The sequence below is a fragment of the Orcinus orca genome, chromosome 3 (genome assembly GCF_937001465.1).
Source record: "Orcinus orca chromosome 3, mOrcOrc1.1, whole genome shotgun sequence".
In the NCBI taxonomy this organism is placed as follows: Eukaryota; Metazoa; Chordata; class Mammalia; order Artiodactyla; family Delphinidae; genus Orcinus; species Orcinus orca.
This window is the reverse complement of record NC_064561.1, coordinates 131,928,510-131,947,826: the sequence shown is the minus strand read 5'-3', so window position 1 is coordinate 131,947,826 and position 19,317 is coordinate 131,928,510. Positions and strand designations below refer to the sequence as shown.

The 19,317-nt window shown below is 38.2% G+C and overlaps 1 protein-coding gene across 11 annotated transcripts in view; it reads left to right on the top strand.

Moving 5' to 3' along the window:
• Positions 1-19,317, top strand: part of MAST4 (microtubule associated serine/threonine kinase family member 4) — a 575,337-nt gene that overhangs the window by 521,466 nt on the left and 34,554 nt on the right. For all 11 annotated transcript variants that reach the window (XM_049707889.1, XM_004270764.4, XM_049707892.1 and 8 more), the window contains 7 exons: positions 1,696-1,828; positions 5,312-5,379; positions 7,520-7,605; positions 13,995-14,203; positions 15,985-16,123; positions 17,463-17,595; positions 18,459-18,624. In XM_049707889.1, the coding sequence (XP_049563846.1) occupies positions 1,696-1,828; positions 5,312-5,379; positions 7,520-7,605; positions 13,995-14,203; positions 15,985-16,123; positions 17,463-17,595; positions 18,459-18,624 (934 nt within the window). The remainder of the gene's footprint in view (positions 1-1,695; positions 1,829-5,311; positions 5,380-7,519; positions 7,606-13,994; positions 14,204-15,984; positions 16,124-17,462; positions 17,596-18,458; positions 18,625-19,317) is intronic.

Sequence of the window (19,317 nt, the reverse complement as noted above, 5' to 3'; positions counted from 1 at the left end):
AGTACAATACAGCTTTTCAGAATTTTACGTACACATATGTACAGACATGGTGATATTGCTTTGGTTTTGCTCTTATTTTAATTAAGATTCATAGTTTTCTATAACAGTGAAATGTTTATAGCCCCGTAAACATATACCTGTGCATAGTGAGATGTGGTGGATGGTGAGTCTGGAGGAGAAAGGTAGGTGTGTGGTGGAGGAAGGCTTTCCATCAATGGCCGGGACCCTTGGAATCACAGAATCAAAAGCATCATTCAGCAGTGAGTGTCTCTGGGAGGATAAAGGGAAAGAATACTCAGGATGCCTCTGGGGAGGAGAACTGTGTGACTGGCAGATACAGGCAGAAGACTGAGTTTTTCCTGCTCTTGCTGTTGTACCTTTTGAATTATGCATCACAGGCTTGTACTCCCCTGCAGTTGTTCAATTTGGGGGAAAATACCATTTAGCATCAAAACTTGCTTCTCTGGACGGCAGCAGACATGCTAAGAGAGATGTTGCCCTAAAAGGGGAAATGACTTTTTTTTTTACAGTAATCACTCTTAATCAGAAGAGAAACAGGAAAAGTACATGTAGCCTATCAAAGATAGAAACAAGTGAGCTTAGAAGTAGATCTGAAGATGTTGCTGCTTTCCATGATGTTTAAAGCTCAAATGAAGCTGGAGTTTGAGAGTTTTAGGGAATGTTTCCCCCGACCAGTCATCTTAGGCCTGTAGTCCCAGGCTTGCCTTGTCTCTGGTTGTAGTTTTATGTAAAGGGTACTGAGCGTGGACAATGGTTTGGCTTTACTCTGTAGCATGCTTTTTCATATGGCCTTTAGAAATACTTGAGTAATTCTCAGGTGAAATACTGAGATTCCACAGTTGCCTATATGGGGCACTAATCAAAATGAGAAAAATTCTGGGAGTGGGAGGATCTAGGAAATCTAACTGAAAACAGTGACTGTGCTTTAAATCTATAATTGTTTATAACACATAAATCCACGGCATCCATCTAGAGTGATGTGATCCTAAGATCTTTATTACATACTAGAAGCAACAGACAGCAAAATAAAGTAAAATACTTAGGAAAAACGTGTTCCCAAATTTTTACTGAAGACAGAGGTAACTGGAGTTACTAATTTCATATTTTTCTTTCTTAATGTTCACATTATGTGAATATTAATAACTTAATTTTCGAGCTCGGTGATAGAATTTGGGGATTTTTCTTTCTCATATTTTTGGACACCTCTGTACCAAGGGAGTTTCCTACAAAACCTTTGAGAAAAATGCATCCTAACATTATTTCTCTTGTGGCTATTTGTATAGAGAGAGAAACTGAATCTTCTGGATGAGATTCACAGATTTTTAAAACTTTACTAAAAAGGCACAATTAAAAACTCCGACCTGTTCATTTTCAATAAGATAGATATCTTAAGTGGAGCCTAGTACCTTCAAAGTCACATTACAAGGAAGCTGGAAATGGAAATTATCTTTGGGTTACCAAGTACTGAAATGTATTGTCTTAGAATATGATTAGGCTTTGAATAGGAACTGAAAATTACATGCTTTTGAAATGAAGTAATCCATCTGCCTTCTATCTGTATAAATAACTTATATCATGTATATCCAGCAAGTTTACTGTGAATGTGGTTTATGTAATAAAACTGCAGACAATTTTGGCTCGAAGAAGTATCCATCTCTGTTTGTCTTCTGCTAGGAATTTGATCCTGAAGAATTTTACTACCTATTGGAAGCAGCAGAAGGCCATGCAAAAGAAGGACAGGGTATCAAAACTGACATTCCCAGGTACATCATTAGCCAGCTGGGTCTCAATAAAGATCCTCTGGAAGGTGAGTACCCTGATGGGGCTAAACTTTTACTTGCTCAGGCACCGTGGCCTCATGGAGAAACTTAGTGGCAAGTCTTTATTTTTTCCTCATGGTTTGGCTCTATCTATTGAAAAGGCCAAATTTGGGAACCAATTGTGATTTAAAGGAAAGAACTATATGTTGAATTTTGTGTTTAACTAGAGTAGGGAAGAGACCTTGGAACCCTAGAGTCTTATCAGCCTAACAATTCCAGAGCATCCAAGAAGGGTTTAGATTTCCATCTTCTCCGGGGGTATTTTTTCTCTTGCAGAGCTCCTTTGGATTCTTCTCAAGGGTGCACGTTTTGAAAATGTTGGTAAATGAATTAATTACATTTAATTTAAAAGTGACATTTAAATGTAATTTGGGAGTCAGGTAACGGATAACTGAAGATTAACTTTAAATCAGGTTCAGTGTTCGTAAATCTGTTTTTACTTACTTGTCTCAAAAAGGTATGAAAAATAGTAATATACTGGAGAGCCAGTCGGGGGAAAATGTTTTTTAGAACTTATACAAGGATTCCTGGTTGATTCAAATAAAAAAAAAAAATAGGTCTAATGCTATTAAATGCAGAGAAGAGGAAGCACCCTGTTCGTGATTTTTTTTCAAATCTGGTATTGGGAAACCACTCCTTCCACCACCTTTTCCTGTTCATTATTGTTTGGGATTGTCATTTAAAACACTTAGGTTATATACTGCCTGAAAAGACTCAAAAGCAATCATAGACTCCTTTATTCAAAATTGTCTTCCTGGGTCATTAAGTTGAATTTGCAACGTGTTATATGCTAAGTTGTTTGTGATGATGCTAACTGTTGGCAGAGAGTTTCCCATCTACAGCTAGGGAACCTGCTGCTCTCTGCCTGCTCTCCTATTTCCCCTGCTTTATTTGCTCTTATGGCCATCGAATCTTTGCTTCCAGTGAAATGATGCATGCATTACCGGGAGATAATGCCAGATAAATTTATACTGTACTGAAAGCAGTACCACAACAGATTCATCACTTATCAGAGTCTAGTGGCTGCTTTTCTGAAAAGTTCCCTGGGGAGAGATTTTTCTCCCATAGCTTTTAAATTACCATCTTTACCTTTTTGAATCATGAGTCTTCAGAAATGGTTTAAATCACTGAAATAAAAAGGGCAGATGTTTAATGGTATTTAGATGGGTTTTAAAAATCTCTTCAGGCATTACAAAATGATGCCTTAGCTTCCTGCTTCAAAAGCTGACTCTTGGTTCCATTCCATTACTACCCACTGCTTACAAATAATATGTATTTCCCAGATAATAGTTATTTAGCAGAAACTCTATTTAAAACAGAACCATCTTTTAATTTGTTTTTTTATGAAAGTAATTGGAGTGGGGGAGACTGTCAAAGTATATTACGGTGATTCTTCACGCCGGCAGCTAGTTGTGTCAACCTTTGAATTGTAGACTGAGTGAGCTCTTCACAGTTTTCTTACCTGCTAGTAAATATCACTGTAGGCTGAACCTTTGGTAGGTGAATAACCTGAGGCCCATTTATATGCCTTTATTGTCTTTAAAACACTTTAATAGTGATTTTTGACAAGTTTCATGTTTAATTCTACCAATCTATCACTGGGAGTTGTTTTTAACTTTTAACACTTAATTTTCTTGATTCAGATCTGAGGGTAATTTTTAATCTGTTTGCTCTAATCACTTAAAATGTGATTATTGCAAACGCTGATCTACACTTGTTTCCCTTCTTGTCATCATGGACACCAGCAGACCTAAAGCCTGACATTTGAAGGTTAAGAGTGGGACTCTGGAATGGGACTACCCAGAGCGTCAGTGCAGACTGTGTGACCTTGATCACACTGTGATGACCTTCTTTGTGCCTCAGTGTTTTCCATAAAAACTGGATAATGGTACCTATTCATAGGGTTGTTTTTAGGATTATATGAGTTTACCTCTGCACCTAAGATGTAATAATGCTTAATAAATAAATAATAGTAAAATTGCCCCTTTGAGCCCCTCCAACTGAATACATTATAGTCTACCTCCTAGTCTATAAATCTAAAGTGCTAGTCGCATAGGACGTTGAGGTCATTTGAATGACACCAAGAAAGCACACAGTTTGTGCTGAGCTCATTTTTAATTCCCGAACTTCCTCTGTAAGTAAACTGGGATAGTGTCAATCTCCAGTTATTTTAGTTTCTGGAGTTAATTTTTCTCTAAAGACAACACTCCTTTGTTGCTTTGCTTCATGTGTTTTATGTGTAATCTCTCCCAAAAAAGGATGATTATATTTATAAGAACATGAATACATAAAATTCTGAGAGCCTAAGAAATAATATTAGATGCACACAAAAATATGTAACTGAAAACTATAACTTTTTATTATACACGTTCGATTTTCAAAAATTAGAAAATTCAAATTACCTGTGATCCTACTACCACTTAGCAATAACCCGCTTTTAAGGTTTTGGAGAAAATCTTTTCATGTTCTTTTTTTTAATAAAACATGTTTTGGTTTTTCTTAAGTGTGCATTGTTTGATAAAAATCAAAATGAATGGTAAAATAAATTAGGTTTTCTCATTTACTTATATAGACTTAAGGATGCATTCCAATGTAGGTTGAGCAATGAAATGCTTTGTCTCTTAACTAGACCACTAGGGTAGAATTTAGGCTGGTGTCAAGCATGTGGCATCCAGCCTAGTACTGACTACTTTACATGATATAATTAATGGTAATAAATAACAATCAACATTCAGCGAGCACTTAATTTTCGTTAGTCAACATGCTAAGAGCTTTACATGCGTTATCACGTGTGATACTCATAAAAAACTCCAAGAGATGAACAATATTGTTCCCATCTTACAGAGGAAGAACCCAAGGTTAAAAAGCCACTAGTAGGTGCTCTTAGTGGTGGCAACTCGAGTCTTTTCAACTCCAAACTCCTCTTAACAACTACTATTGCTTCCTTTCTGACAAGTTGTGGATTCTTATGTACTAGGAGGGCTAGCTCTCAGTGGACGTGAAGGAATGGAGCAAGGGATGCTCATGACAACTTGGGACTCATCTCTGAGCTGTAGTCAGTGCATCTCTGATGCCTGTCAGAGCCTGGGAAACTTGCCTCTCTTGAGTATCTGATTACAAGCATAATCATTGAGCCCCCAAACCCTTTCCAAGCTGTGGTGATTGTGTCAACCAGTGAATCCTGCTACCATGAGCAGAGACCCAGCTCTAAGTAGCTGTGTCTATGTGTTCATAAGAAATGGAGTTCTAGGAAAAAGGGCATGAAATGAACAATTTCAAAATATCAATATCAGTTGTTGGTTCTTGCCATGTTGGAATTAAGATTTTCTCATGTGTACTTTGGAGTATAGAGTAAATTCTTTTTTTAATATGGGAGAAATTGTGCTTCTTTTGTTTTAGCATAGTACTCTTGTCTAGTTACAATTGTCCTATTTCTCTTAAACTTAGCTTTTTTTTTTTTTTTAATTTAGAAATGGCTCAGCTGGGAAACTATGATAGTGGGACAGCAGAAACACCAGAAACAGATGAATCGGTGAAAGTAAGTATCTTTCTCGATGAAATATGATGTTGGTTTTTCTGTTTATTAGCATGTGGAGATTTTGGCTGTGCTAATTACTTTATTTGTTCAACACATATTTGTTGTGCTTCTATATGCAAGGCGCCAGGCATACAGTTTTAGCCCCTCTCTTCAAAGAGAAACAAATTAATAAAGAGAAATCATGCACAAAAAATCAAAATGAGAAACTTGAATAAGATCTATAAAGAAAAAGGGCCATGTGCTCCTGGAACATAACATAAAGAGATTTACCAGTCCAGAAAGATCTCCTAAGGAAAGGACACTCGAGATGTGAGAACTTACTAGGATGAGAAGGGGCAGAGGGAACATTCCAGGCCAAAGGACCATCATGTGATACAAGGGAGAGGGTATATCTGAAGGCTTAAGAGTGAGGGAGACCGTGCCGCCTAGAGAGCTCGGGTAAAAACTGGACACAGACGTGCTTGCTGTTCATCTTTGTCAAATTGTTTCTTTCAAAGAACGGTGGGGGGCTTCCCTGGTGGCGCGGTGGTTGAGAGTCCGCCTGCCGATGCAGGGGACACGGGTTCGTGCCCCAGTCCGGGAAGATCCCACATGCCACGGAGCGGCTGGGCCCGTGAGCCATGGCCGCTGAGCCTGTGCCTCCGGAGCCTGTCCTCTGCAATGGGAGAGGCCACAGCAGTGAGAGGCCCGCGAACCCAAAAAAAAAAAAAAAAAAAGCTTAAATAAGGTAGTCTGTGTAAAATGGTTAGGACAGCTTCACATATGCTAAATAAATGATAGCTGTTTTTGTTAGTTTCTTCATAACTGCCATAATTTTGAATGAGCTTAAGCTGAAGTTCCTTTGAGACATCCAAGGAGAGCCATCGAGCAGTCAGTTGTATATAAGGTGTGGGATCTTCCGGCCCTCAGAGGGGGAGTTTTTGGTGGATGGTCTAGGTGACTTAGGAGTCATCCATAGGCATAGGTGAGGTCACTCAGGTGAGGAGGAGTTAATGAGACAAGAGGGCTGGTTCAGGGCCTTGTAGCCGGAGCTGTGGAGAGTAGTTGGAGTGGGGTGGCTGAACAAGTAAGGGGTCCCAGTCTTGGATTATGTTTTCTGAGGTGGGGTGTTGGCAGGTGATGAGTAGACCCAGGTCCTATGGCCAGAGGCCAAGGAGAAACAGAGAAAGGAGCTGGTTGAATGGAGGAGGTCAGGTAGCCCAGAGGCCAGGTTGTTGGCTGAGTTATCTGTGTAGATACGGAAGTCACTCAGGATGGTGAGAGAATGCAGGCACTGAGGACAGTGGGAAGCTCAGTCTAAATCTTCCAGAGGTGGTGGGGCAGCCGAGTGGGCGGGTGCCAGCCCTGAGTGGGGGAGGATGGCACATACCTCAGAGTCATGGGGTTTCTTCCAAAATTATGGGAAGGGGATTCTGGTCTCTGCAGAGGGAGAAGAACTACTCTTAACCCCCAGTCAGTGCTAAGATACATGGGGCGTGAGAAAATTTTGTAAAACAAAACAAAACTTTGTTTATTCGTATCCTTTGAACTAAACTTTTTAAAGAGCTATCTTTTTGAAAATTGGTGTCTAAACCATGGTAAGTAAGACTTACGGTGGATGGATGTAAAGAAAGACAGGCATGCTCTGCCTGCCTGTCTCATCTGTTGCCAACTACCTTTTCCAAACAGGAAAGGTTGCCACAGGAATGAAATGGACATGCCCTGGTCAGTGGCAGAGAGGCCACGTGATCCACCAACCTGTAGAGGGCCACTCCAGCCCATTCTTTTCTGATTGACTGAAACTAGAATTAAGGTTTGGCATTTTGGACTTAAATCTTAAAACTTTAAAAGACTAGGGTGAGGCTCACCTGAATGGTTTACAGAGGTAAATTAAAAATCAGGAATTTTCAAAAACGTGGTGCCTCTATCTCCTGGAAATGGTGTTCACTTAAATGAAACTGAGCCAGTCATGAGGAGTAGTTTATCGGCACTGCTGTGGAAAATTGAGCTTTAAGGCCGTCCCCCAGGTTCCTTTGGCTAGAATACTGCACTTTAACATATTAAACAATAGAGGATGCAATTCAAATATTAGTTATTTTACTGCTAAAATCATTTTCTTAAATTCTGAGCTATTTTGTAACATCCATATTTTGTCTCCAAGAGCTCTAATGCTTCCCTGAAACTTCGAAGGAAACCTCGGGAAAGTGATTTTGAGACGATTAAATTGATTAGCAATGGAGCCTATGGGTGAGTAATTCAGGAAAACTCTCTGTTATATTTTAACACACCTGAGAAATATATTCTTCACATTGATCCTATGCCAAATAGATGTTGTTGGGGACTTGAGTTTTCAGATCACTGCTCCTTCATTGATGGGTATCAGGTGAAGCCCAAATCATTTTTCATTGGATACCCAATCAGAAAACATTTCAAGTGACCTGGGGGTTATTTTAGAGCATGGGAGAGGAAGACTTTAGAAAGTAAAAATTTCTAAAGTAAGGGAAAATTTTTGTATATGCCTGTTCTTATGTAGATACACATACACATCTGGATATATATATATATGAATATATATATATTCATTTATAGCATTTCTACTTGAGAATTAGCCAGTACTTCCTGTCTGACCAGCAGTCAACCTTGGGAGAGTAGCACTTTAATAAGAAGGCTGATTGAAAATTTAAAGCAACACACTTCTTTTAATCTTTATATAACACCAGGATTTTTTTTTTTTTCAATTGAACTCTATGCTATAGTCCGACCACATTAGTGGAGCACCTTCCTTGATTCATTTTTATAGATACACGGTTTCCCTCTCAGGGCATAAGGTCAATACTGACAAGATCCCTCTGAGTTACTAATAGTTTGGAAGAGTAATTAATACACAAACTATGTCCTGATCCATTTTAGACAGCCCAGAACTCTAGTTTAATTAAGTATTAATCCCAATTCCGTCCGTAGGTGGGCAGCAATAAACAATCCCGTAGACAGTTATTGCCATTTATAACACACACAGCAGATGAGATAGAATCGATTTTTGTTACGCCACAAGGGATGTTTCTCCTTATGGTGTTTTTTTCACCTCTAATATTTTCCACACCATTAACTTAGTGAAGAACTTAAATATTTGTGAGTGCTTTCTATGCTCCACTGATTTGTTTTCAGGATTATGTCAAATGGCATATTTCCTGATGTGGCTTATAAATGCTTTCTGATGTTTTATTTTTACAATATTTTATTTCTGTTGAGGACCTCACTGAAACTCTTCTACCTAAGAAGATTGTTTCAGCATGCAGTTGTTTGTGGGTTTTGTTTATATATTATTGGCTTTTAGTCCTTTTTAGTTCTGGAGATCATCTGAGGATTTCTTGTCTGATTAGGGAAAAGACTGAAATTTGATTTAAGGGATCTGTGGGTTTGAGCACTGCTGGATTTTATTGCCTGTGGAATTCTGGCATGGGATTGTCTATGAAGCACCACTTTTATAAAATGTGGGCATATATCTTAGCAGTATTTGGAGTTCTAATTGGTTGAGTAAACTCGTTTGTAGTGCAAATTAAACCACTGTATAGTAGATGAGATATATCACACTTCGGGGAACGGTTGGGAATATACAAGAAGTTAAACAAGCTGTGAATCAGTAAACACCCAGGACGGAGGCCAAGTCATTAGTGGGCTTACAAGCTGCCTGTGGGAGCCTCTGCCGATCGGCCAAAACCTTCTTTTTTCTCTTTTGCTCCTTCTCCAAGTTAATCTCTCACTACGTTTCTGACAGATTTCCTCTACAATTTAATTATTTTTCACTTAAAATTTGAATGGAGCTACGCCCATTGGCCCACCTGATCAGGATGCTGATAGCGGGCTTCTGAACAGATGGATCACGTAGGTCCATGAATTGGAGCCGTGCGAGGCTTTTTGGGCATCCCTGTAGCCGAGTCCCTCGCTCACATCAGTGACTTAGAGTGACACCCGTTCTGTGACTTTTCAAATACCGGTTATGCTAGAAACTAACCCTTTCATTCGATAGAGCTGTATAACATGTCATGGTTTTTTCAACATCCTACTTAGTGACAATTCATGATTATAAAGCCAATTGGCCAATTGGAGAAGCACCCAATTTCCTTCTCTGTTTAACAGGTTTCAGATCCTGACTGGAAGTTGCACCTCCCTTCATGCCAACTTAGCACTTTGTAGAAAGCGAACACCTACTGTGTGCCAGGCACTGGACTAGTCTCTTTATTCTCTTTATTTGTTCTCTTCTCACAAACCCTTGTGAGGGGTTGATGTTACTTCCACTTAGACGTGGAGAAAGAGGCCCCCAAGCCTGGTCACACGTACTCTGACTGCAAGCAGAGCTCTTTTCTCCCTCTGAATATCGTTTATAACTCTTAGCCATCTTAATTAGGGTATAGAAATCCTTCTTCCATTGAGCGCTTCCACCTAGATTTTTAAATAACAATTTCGAATGTTTTCGAAGTAGAAGAATAAGATTGACCTAAAATTTTCTAAAGTAAGAAGGCTAAATTTGAGAGGCACAATGCTTCTTCCCCACTTCACGTTGCTCTCTAGCCTTGCTGCCCTTTCTGCTTTTTTTAGCCCTCAAAGGACAGGGTCATTTACCTGAGAGACAGACTGACGGATGCTCCCTCTCGATAGCCTTTCCCCTCAGCTTCCCCCTAACACTTGCACTCTCCTTCCCACATGCGGATCTGCTCACTGGGATTCGTGTATCAGGCTCTCAGATTCATGCATAATTTTATATGCATGAGATGTTCACACTCCCAATAGGACTGATTCATTCTGCTCTAGATCCTGCCTGCTTCCGATTCCATTTCTCCCTTCCCCCGCCTCAGTTCTGCATGAGTGGAGTGATGCTTGGCTCTGCTGGCTGCCCCTCCCCATGCATCACCTCCCACCCTTGGGTCTTCCTATTTCACAGGGCGGGTCAGTGTAGGAAAAGAGACACAGAAGCCTTTTCAAGGGAAGCAACCCTTGAGGCCAGAAAACAGAGAAATGGGGGCCAAATTAGTTCAGTCTAGTTTTATAACCTTGGGCAGTTTGCAGCTCTGCTTAGCAGTGTTAGATGTCTGTCTGTCCCACTCTGTTTCTCTGTCTCTCTCTCTTTTTCAGCCTCTCCCTCCCCCTCTCTCTCTCCCTCTGCTTCACTCTCTGCTGACTTGAGTAGTTTTAGAACAGCAATTTATAAGGATGGAGGAAAGGAGTATGTGAGAGACAACACATATTACTAAATAAACACATTTCAGCATTAGAAATAATATTTCCAAAGCAGTACAGAAATGTAAAAACATAACATAAACAAAACAAACAAAAATGCAGCTACAGGGAATTCTAATTAAGTCTGGTTGACTTTTGCAACTTGATCGAGATACGTTTCTCCTGAGGAAATGGTATCTCAAGCTACCTATAGGATTAATTTCAACTGGTTTAGGTAAATTTCCCTAAGGATTACCTGATTATTTTCAGTACAATAGCAAGGGAAGACAGAAAGTCAAATCAAATTTTATGAATTGCAAATCTAAGAATAAAGATTGAAGGTCTTTTTACACAGTACCTAGTGTAGGTACTGGTCAAATTGGGTCTGAGGTATCTTTCTCTTTTGTTCTTTCATAAAATCATGTACAACCCTATTCTTTTTCCTTCACCTCCTGTTGTTCTCAAACATATTGAGGAGCAGTTATTTATGTAAGAAATGGTGGAGCTTGGTTGAAAATCAAAATGGCAGCCTACTGATAGTCTAAAAGTGAAGTTAACAGTATCATATGTCTGGAGGTCCTCAGCCCTAAACTTACTCAATATTAAATATTGAAAGAAGTGATAGAAAGTGAGCTGTATTCCAGTTGACTCTCAAGAATAGGCAAGTGCTTATATAAAGATACTGGCTTTTTCCTTTTAACATTTTCAATTCTAAAGTTCATTTTAAAAAACAGATTCTGTATCTCAGGAATCCCTCTTCATGACAGTATCTGCCAATGCATGTCTCATATGTGTAAGGGGAGGCCAAGTTCTTTTCTGTGCTCCCTTTGAATCTCTCTGTCCTGCTATCAGCTTCTGATTAGGAGAAGCTCAAGTGTCTTTGGATCTTGATTTTATCCAATCAGTAATTGGAAAAAGAAAAAAATTGTCGTAGCCTTTAATCTGATTCAGAAAGAATGAGTCGTTGGTAAATGAAAAAGTTCAAGTAGGAAATCACCAAAAAATGATATGTACTTTAAACATTTTAATTTAACCTAAATATATGTAAACTGACTAGCCTTTCGATGTAAGCCCTTTATAAGACAGCCAGTATAAACAATACTTATACAGTCATTCCTTGGTATCCAAGGGGTATTGGTTCCAAGACCCCCCTCAGATACCAAAATCCACAGATACTCCTTTCCCTTATATAAAATGGCATCCTCTCATATATTTTAAATCATCTCTAGATTACTTATAATATCTAATACAATGGAAATGCTGCATAAATATCAATAGTTGCCAGTGTGGCGAATTCGAGTTTTGCTTCACGCAGTTTTCTGGATTTTTTTGTTTGTTTGTTTTTAATATTTTTCAATCCTCAGTTGATTGAATCTGAGGGTGCAGAAGCTGTGGCTATGTAGGGCTGACTGTACTATGTTGTTTGGTTCACACTTTTAGCTTTTTTACAGGTGAAGCAAGAACGGGAAGCAATCCGCCTAGATTTTTATTATTTTCTCGACGTTTGGAATCTTCTCACTCATACTAAATCAATAGGAATTTTATTTAGTAACTCACATTTATCAGTGCTTTCCCAAGCATTCCACTCAGTTTTCTTATAAACCACAGTGCTTTCTCTTTTCACACTCGTGTTTCATCAGTTTAAATATTTGTTTAAATTAGTCAGTCATGATATCAAACCTAGCCAGAACAGGTGTGGAAATTAACCCGGCTGGTGGGAGCCCAAGTGTTTGGGAATCCTGAAGAGGATGCCTAGCCTCTGTGGAAAGCAGTAGGCACCCAGCCAGCCAGCTCCCTTGTCAGTTTGTTGTACAGTGGGAATAAGAGTACCAGGTTATTCCTCGAGTTCGTTATGTGGAGTGTGGCTAAGACAGCTTTTTACTATACAGGGAAGGAAGAACTAGAAGGCCAGGGAAAAGAGGAGAGAGAAAAAGATGTAAAGATTAAAAAAAAAAGAATGTTTAAACAGAGACCCCACAAATGTGTGATTTTGTGAGTGAAGGGAAAAGATGGATACAATGAGAAGACAGAGACATACACACTTCAAAGAAAGACGAATTCCTAGTTGAACGCTTAAGAGGAAAATGTGAATATTGGTTAAACTGAGATTGAATACACTTAAGATTTATGTAAGGGGATCACTCTGACATATTGGTCCAGCAGGAGTATAGGGTGTCCTAGTCCCCTTCGAGTTCATTTTTTGGAGGCAATGAAAATCACTAGTGAAAAATGCATCTCAGATAACCCCTTGTTTAGGAAACAGACTACTGGGTGTACTTTACTATGATTGATAGCTTTTCAGGTAAATTATTACTTAGTTGATCATTGCGTTTGTTTCAGGACAGCCTCGTACAACCTATTACACACTTCTAATGATGATAGCTCTTTAGGTAAATCATTAATTATTTGAGAATTGCCTAACCTGAGAGTTCAAACCTGTTGTCCCTTAATAATGAGATAAATGAGGAGTAACTTATGAGAAAAGGAGCCCGTCCAGGACGTTTTCTTTGTTGCTCATCATTTCCAGGTGGGGTTTGAAGGATCCTCCTCCGAATTACTTCTTTTCTCTACATCATTTGAAGCTTCAGGGAGTCCATTGTCTTTACCCAGACAGAATTGGTTCTGTAGAGTATTTGGAAGAGACTTTTGGCAGAAATTCCATGCAGCCTGCTCACTTTACAGTAAAGTTGCCAGACACCTCAGCTGTGGGTCACATGGACCAGAAATGCAGTGTACTCTGGACCCCCTTTTAGGTTGGGAAATGCATTTCCTGTTGAAACAGGCATAGGTGTAACTCATGCCGAGGTCTGTAGTGAAGAAATATGCTACTCTTTGTAGCAGGGAGGGCAGCCTCATATGACCTATTACATACTTCTTATTTATCTAGAAAGTTCATGGGAAGTAAAGTACTCTCAAGTTGGAAGTCAGCTACTTTAAGAAGCTATAGTCTATGGTCCCTTTTTGTAGATCCCATGAGTATCATATAGAAAATTATTGCTTTAGTCAGTTGTGAAAAAATGCCTAATAGATATCTAATGCTAGAAAGGATCTAGCTCAGAATATGTATGTACTTTTGTTCATTGTTTTCCTGTTTTAATTTATATATCGGATTTTGTTCTGTTATAGAAAAACTGAAAATAACAGCTAGCTATTGGAAAGTAGCTCACTCTGGAGACTGTCCATTTTCTTCAGTGAAATGAATTTGCCTTACGTGTGACCTGTAACTTTATTGAAAGAATTTTTTTAAAAAATCAATTAGCCAAAGGGCTTTGGCCTGCAACGGAATGTTCGTAGTTGCCAGCATAGCTTATGTGGGCTGAATTCCGGCTATCACGTGAATGTAAAAAAAAAAAAAAAGTGGTGTACTGTACCCAGAAACATCCCCTCTTCCTTTGAACCCCAACTCTTGTGCTCCTTTTCAGGGCAGTCTATTTTGTTCGGCATAAGGAATCGCGGCAGAGGTTTGCCATGAAGAAGATTAATAAACAGAACCTCATCCTCCGAAACCAGATCCAGCAGGCCTTTGTGGAACGGGATATCCTGACTTTTGCAGAAAACCCTTTTGTTGTCAGCATGTATTGCTCCTTTGAGACCAGGCGCCACTTGTGCATGGTCATGGAATATGTCGAAGGTGAGTCACTCTGACACAGAGAACATGACACCTGTACCCAGAAACCACTGGCTCGTTTGTGCAGCTGACGCTTTCTGTACTTGTGCCATACAATGGTTGTATCCACGTAGGAACCAAGGCCAGGCAATTAGATGGCTGTCTTCCCAGTCATTATCTTCCCATAATTGCTTGTAAAGGGCCAGCTCTACTATAACAAAGGGAAAATTAGTGCTATTTGGAAAAAGGTTGTTTTCCCTTTTTAATAGCTTTTCATCCTAAGCACCTCCTCTCAATTGGTCATTAAAGTTAGAATATAGGTGATGGGATTTTTCCTACTTATTTTTATCACATATCATAAAAACATTCATTACAATGGATCTTCTTAAGGAAAGTATTAAAAATATATCCTTTTTGGTGTATGGTATGAAATTAAAGGTGAGTTAGGAGAAAGATACATTCAAGAAAATCTAACTTCTAATCTAAAAAAATAATATAAATCAACTTATTTACAAAAGAGAAATAGATTCACAGACATAGAAACCAAACATGGTTATAAAGGGGAAAGGGGGGGTATAAATTAGGACTATGGGATTAACAGATAGACACCACTATGTATAAAATAGATAAACAACAAGGATTTAGTGTACAGCACATGGAACTATATTCAGTATCTTGTAATAACCTATAATGGGAAAGAGTCTGAAACTGTATACCTGAAACTAACACAATATTATAAATCAACTATAGTTTAATTTTAAAAAACTAACTTTTTTTTCTTTTGGAAGTTTGTGGTCTACCTTTTAAAAGTTCCAAGTAATCTTATTTCCGTCAATTTTACATGAAATTTTTGAGTGTTTCCATAGCCATGACTTACTGACATAAATAAAGCTAATAAAATGAATAGATAAGCAAGGGCCAAAACAATTTTCTTTTTTTAAAAAATTTTAGTTTATTTTTTTATACAGCAGGTTCTTATTAGTTATCTCTTTTATACATATTAGTGTATATATGTCAATCCTAGTCTCCAAAACAATTTTCAAAGCATCTAATTTAAGCCCTTGTGATTGTTTTGAACACAATCCCAAAACTTATAACTTAACGAACTGTTAAATATCGTTTTCATTTTGCAGATGAATGAACTGAAACCCAAGAAGGGGTTTCACTAGATATTTAGTGGTAGATACAGGACAAAAACATAACTTGCCTGATTTCCACCCATTGTTCTTTTCACCACACCAGTACTTTGCTTTATTAACTTTTGTTACGGTTATTTTAACAACAATAATTAACATTTATCACATGTTTAATATGTGTTGACAGCATCCTGAATTCTTTACACAGATTACCTCATTTAATCCTCACAATAAAAGGGATGACACTATTCATATCCTGATATTACAGCTGAAAGAACCAAGACCAGCTTGCCTAAGATGCCCCCACCTGTAAGAGTCAGAGCCGGAATTTGAACTCAGGCAGCCTGATTCCAGAATCCATGTTTTAAAATGGTTTATTTTAAATCATCACGCTGTTCCTAAAACACATCATCAGTTCTTCAACATTTAGTTTCACTTCAGGCCAAATCTGCTCTCTCATGAGCAGCGCTTCTTAAATAAAAGTCTGTATTTTCTCCACACCACATCATAAGTAGAAACATGATTACTTAACACAGTCTCCACTTACGAACACGATCGACTATGTCTATGGATAGAGACCATTCTACTTGGAAATTCTGCAGTCTAAACTGGCGGTCTTTAATCCCAGCTGATACTATACCTGCTAAGTCTTTTTCTTGTGTTTTATAGGAGGTGACTGTGCTACCTTAATGAAGAACATGGGTCCTCTCCCTGTTGATATGGCCAGGATGTACTTTGCTGAGACAGTCCTGGCCTTGGAATATCTACATAATTATGGAATTGTACATAGGGATTTGAAACCAGACAAGTATGTATACTGATGAAATATGTCTTTTTTTTCACACAATACAAAAGTGTTTATGTCTATAAAAATGTTTTCTTTTAATGCTGCTTTGTACATTTTTAAATTCTCCCATAATGTTCCCAAATGAGTTATTTTTAGCGGTATACATGATGATTTTTGTATAATCTTTTTAAAGGCTATGGTGTTTACAATAGCAGCTTATAAGAAACAAACAAACAAAAAAAGAGTATTAAGCCAGGGTTAGTTAATTTATTTTTAGTTTTTCTTATTATGTAAATAATAGGTACATAGAATGCTATGAGTTGTTTTCTGGATAGTTTCTGCGTTTAGAATGATACTTAGATAATTTTTTCTCCCCCAAGATGATATCCTTGATATTCTGTTTAGTTTTTTATTTAATTTTTAGTCTATGTGGAGTTCATTTTGGTGTCTGATTTGAGATACAGATAGACTATTTTTCCCCAAATGACTAGGTATTCATCTTGACACCATTTATTAAATGTTCCATGCTTTCTCCACTAATCTGAGACACCTCTAGAAGTATTTCTTATTAATATGTAGAGCTTTTAAGTGTGCCAAAATTTTATAAAATTAACTTACGCTCATTACAGAAAATTTGGGAAGTACAAAAAGAAAAAACTTCATTCACAACATTCCCAAACGAAGACAGCTATTAGAATTTTGGCATGCATCCTTCCAATAGCTTTATTTTTTTTAATTCCTCTACTCCTTTAATTTTTTAAATAATTAAAATTTTCTTTGCCACTTAAAATGAAAAAAAAATTAACTGTAAATTCATAAAGCTTTCAAATGTGAATTATTTGCGTGTATAAGACATGTAGGTCTTGTGCTTAGTGAGTAGACACTTAAGTTCGAGCCAGAAGTTGAAATCTGAAACAATGCTACATTTTTCTTCCAAGTTCTTTATCTGTTGTCTCATTTGAATCACGGATTGGTTGCTTATGTTAGTTACTGATGTGTGATGTGGGATTATCAGTAGCCCTTTCTCAGCTCTTTTCTTATTCTGGAAATGGAAAGGTGTCAGAGTTCCATACTTGAATTTTTCTGAGAGCTTCAAGTTGTAAATGATGCTGTATGTGACATCTCCAAGGAAGATGGGCTGAGCCCGGTCCCTGGCCTTCCCTTGTGGATTACTTTCAGCCTCCAGATACACATATTTAACATCTTTGTATGACTTCACCTCTTTGCAGGCTGGGTTTTGTGATAAGATTGATACCTATATATTACATAGTCTTATCAATTCACAGTGGGAGGGAGAAAAGTAAAAACAAAAACTGAGCTTCAAAGTGAGTGTTGTGATATATGTCCTTCTGCTTCACAGTTTGCTGGTCACCTCCATGGGGCACATAAAGCTGACAGATTTTGGATTATCCAAGGTGGGGCTAATGAGCATGACTACCAATCTTTATGAGGGTCATATTGAGAAGGATGCTCGAGAGTTCCTGGACAAACAGGTAAGCTTGCGTGCTGTTTGGCTCCAGAGAGAAATACAAAGTGCAGTGTTGACAGTGGAATTCAGAATCAGCTCGCCTAGGCCATCTTGACATTAGTGCTGGGGCTTTAGATGTCTATATAAGCCTTACGTTTAATAAAGCGCAAATTGCTTCCATTTTTCTCCCTGGGCCTCTTTGAAATGTCGGTCCCTCCACATTCCTCCCTCGACATTATGGTCTATTAGTAAGACAAACGATCTAACTGTACACAAGTGAGAGTGTGAGAGAGACAAATGGAAAAACTGTTTTCGTAAGGAATTCGGGAGTCTCAGTAGAGTCCTCATGAAACTCATGATGCGTTGTACAATCACAGGTGCCAAACTCCGAGCCATGGCCCATTTCCCTTTAAGCATGCCTCATTACCATGTGCCCACAATCTGTTCATTGTACAGTTACTTAAGGTGAACACATCTCAACTGTCAGGCTTTTATGAAGTAACCAGGATGTGAATATATTTCAGTCATATATATACTAAAACTCTCTCTGATAGTGACAGACGAAAAAATGCAGTACTATTTTAAATCCAAGGATTACAAATGTTTTTGTAAAGTAAGTAAAACTACTCAAATTTGAAATTAGACATTACACACAGTTTCACATTAGAGCAGCATTTTAAACTTTGCTTGTTTTGGTATTTTAAGTAATTCATTGCTTTTGGTATGATAGATACCGACTTAGAATCACTGTTCTTAAATTCTTTGTCCATGTGGTTCCATGTGGTTGAGCAGGTGCACTCTAGGCAAAATAATTGATATTTAGCCATCTTGCTCATTTTGATTCATGTCTAATATTCTAATTATTCTGATATTGCAATCATCTTTTAGGTCTGTGGCACACCTGAATACATTGCACCAGAAGTGATTCTGAGGCAGGGCTATGGGAAGCCGGTAGACTGGTGGGCCATGGGGATTATCCTCTATGAATTTCTGGTTGGATGCGTGCCATTCTTTGGGGACACTCCAGAAGAGCTATTTGGACAAGTCATCAGTGGTAAATATTGTCAGCAGTTATCTCTAAGCCGCTGTTGGGAAGCAGCTATTTAATGTAATTCTGGGGAGTATCACTGTTTTTACTAAAAAGTTAACCTTTATCAAAGGGTTTAGCCAACGAATTAAAAGAGCTCACTCATCATAGCACATAACTGACTTTCACAATCTCAAGAGAGCAATTTGTGTTGGGAATTGATCTGGGGAAGTTTTGTTAACATGGAATTTGGAAATGTACTAGCAATGTGACCAATTTTTATGGTGTACTTTTTCTGCAAAAGAAATTGGTGTGGGATTTGCAAATGATTTCACTGCTGTCCAGTCTTCCTTTCCATAGTAGGAAAGTTGCACCAGGGAAGAAAAGGTTAACATGGGTAACATTTACACAAATGGGAAAAATGGCTATTGGCACAGTGAAGAAATTAACAAAAATGTAATAAACCCTAAAACAAATGTCTACCAAATAATAAATAATGAGAATGGGGAGGAAGCAAATTTAATCCACAGATTGTTAATGATTTCATTGGTAGTTGTTATGGTGTAATGTTATTTCTTCACAGCTGTTCATCTTTCATTTAAATTCAGTAACCTTTAGATCTTAACCTGCAAGCTGACCCTAACTATTGTTGTGTGGCTTGTGGCAAAACTAAATGATAATTAAATAGGCTTTATTACTACCCTACCTGCTGTTTTTATA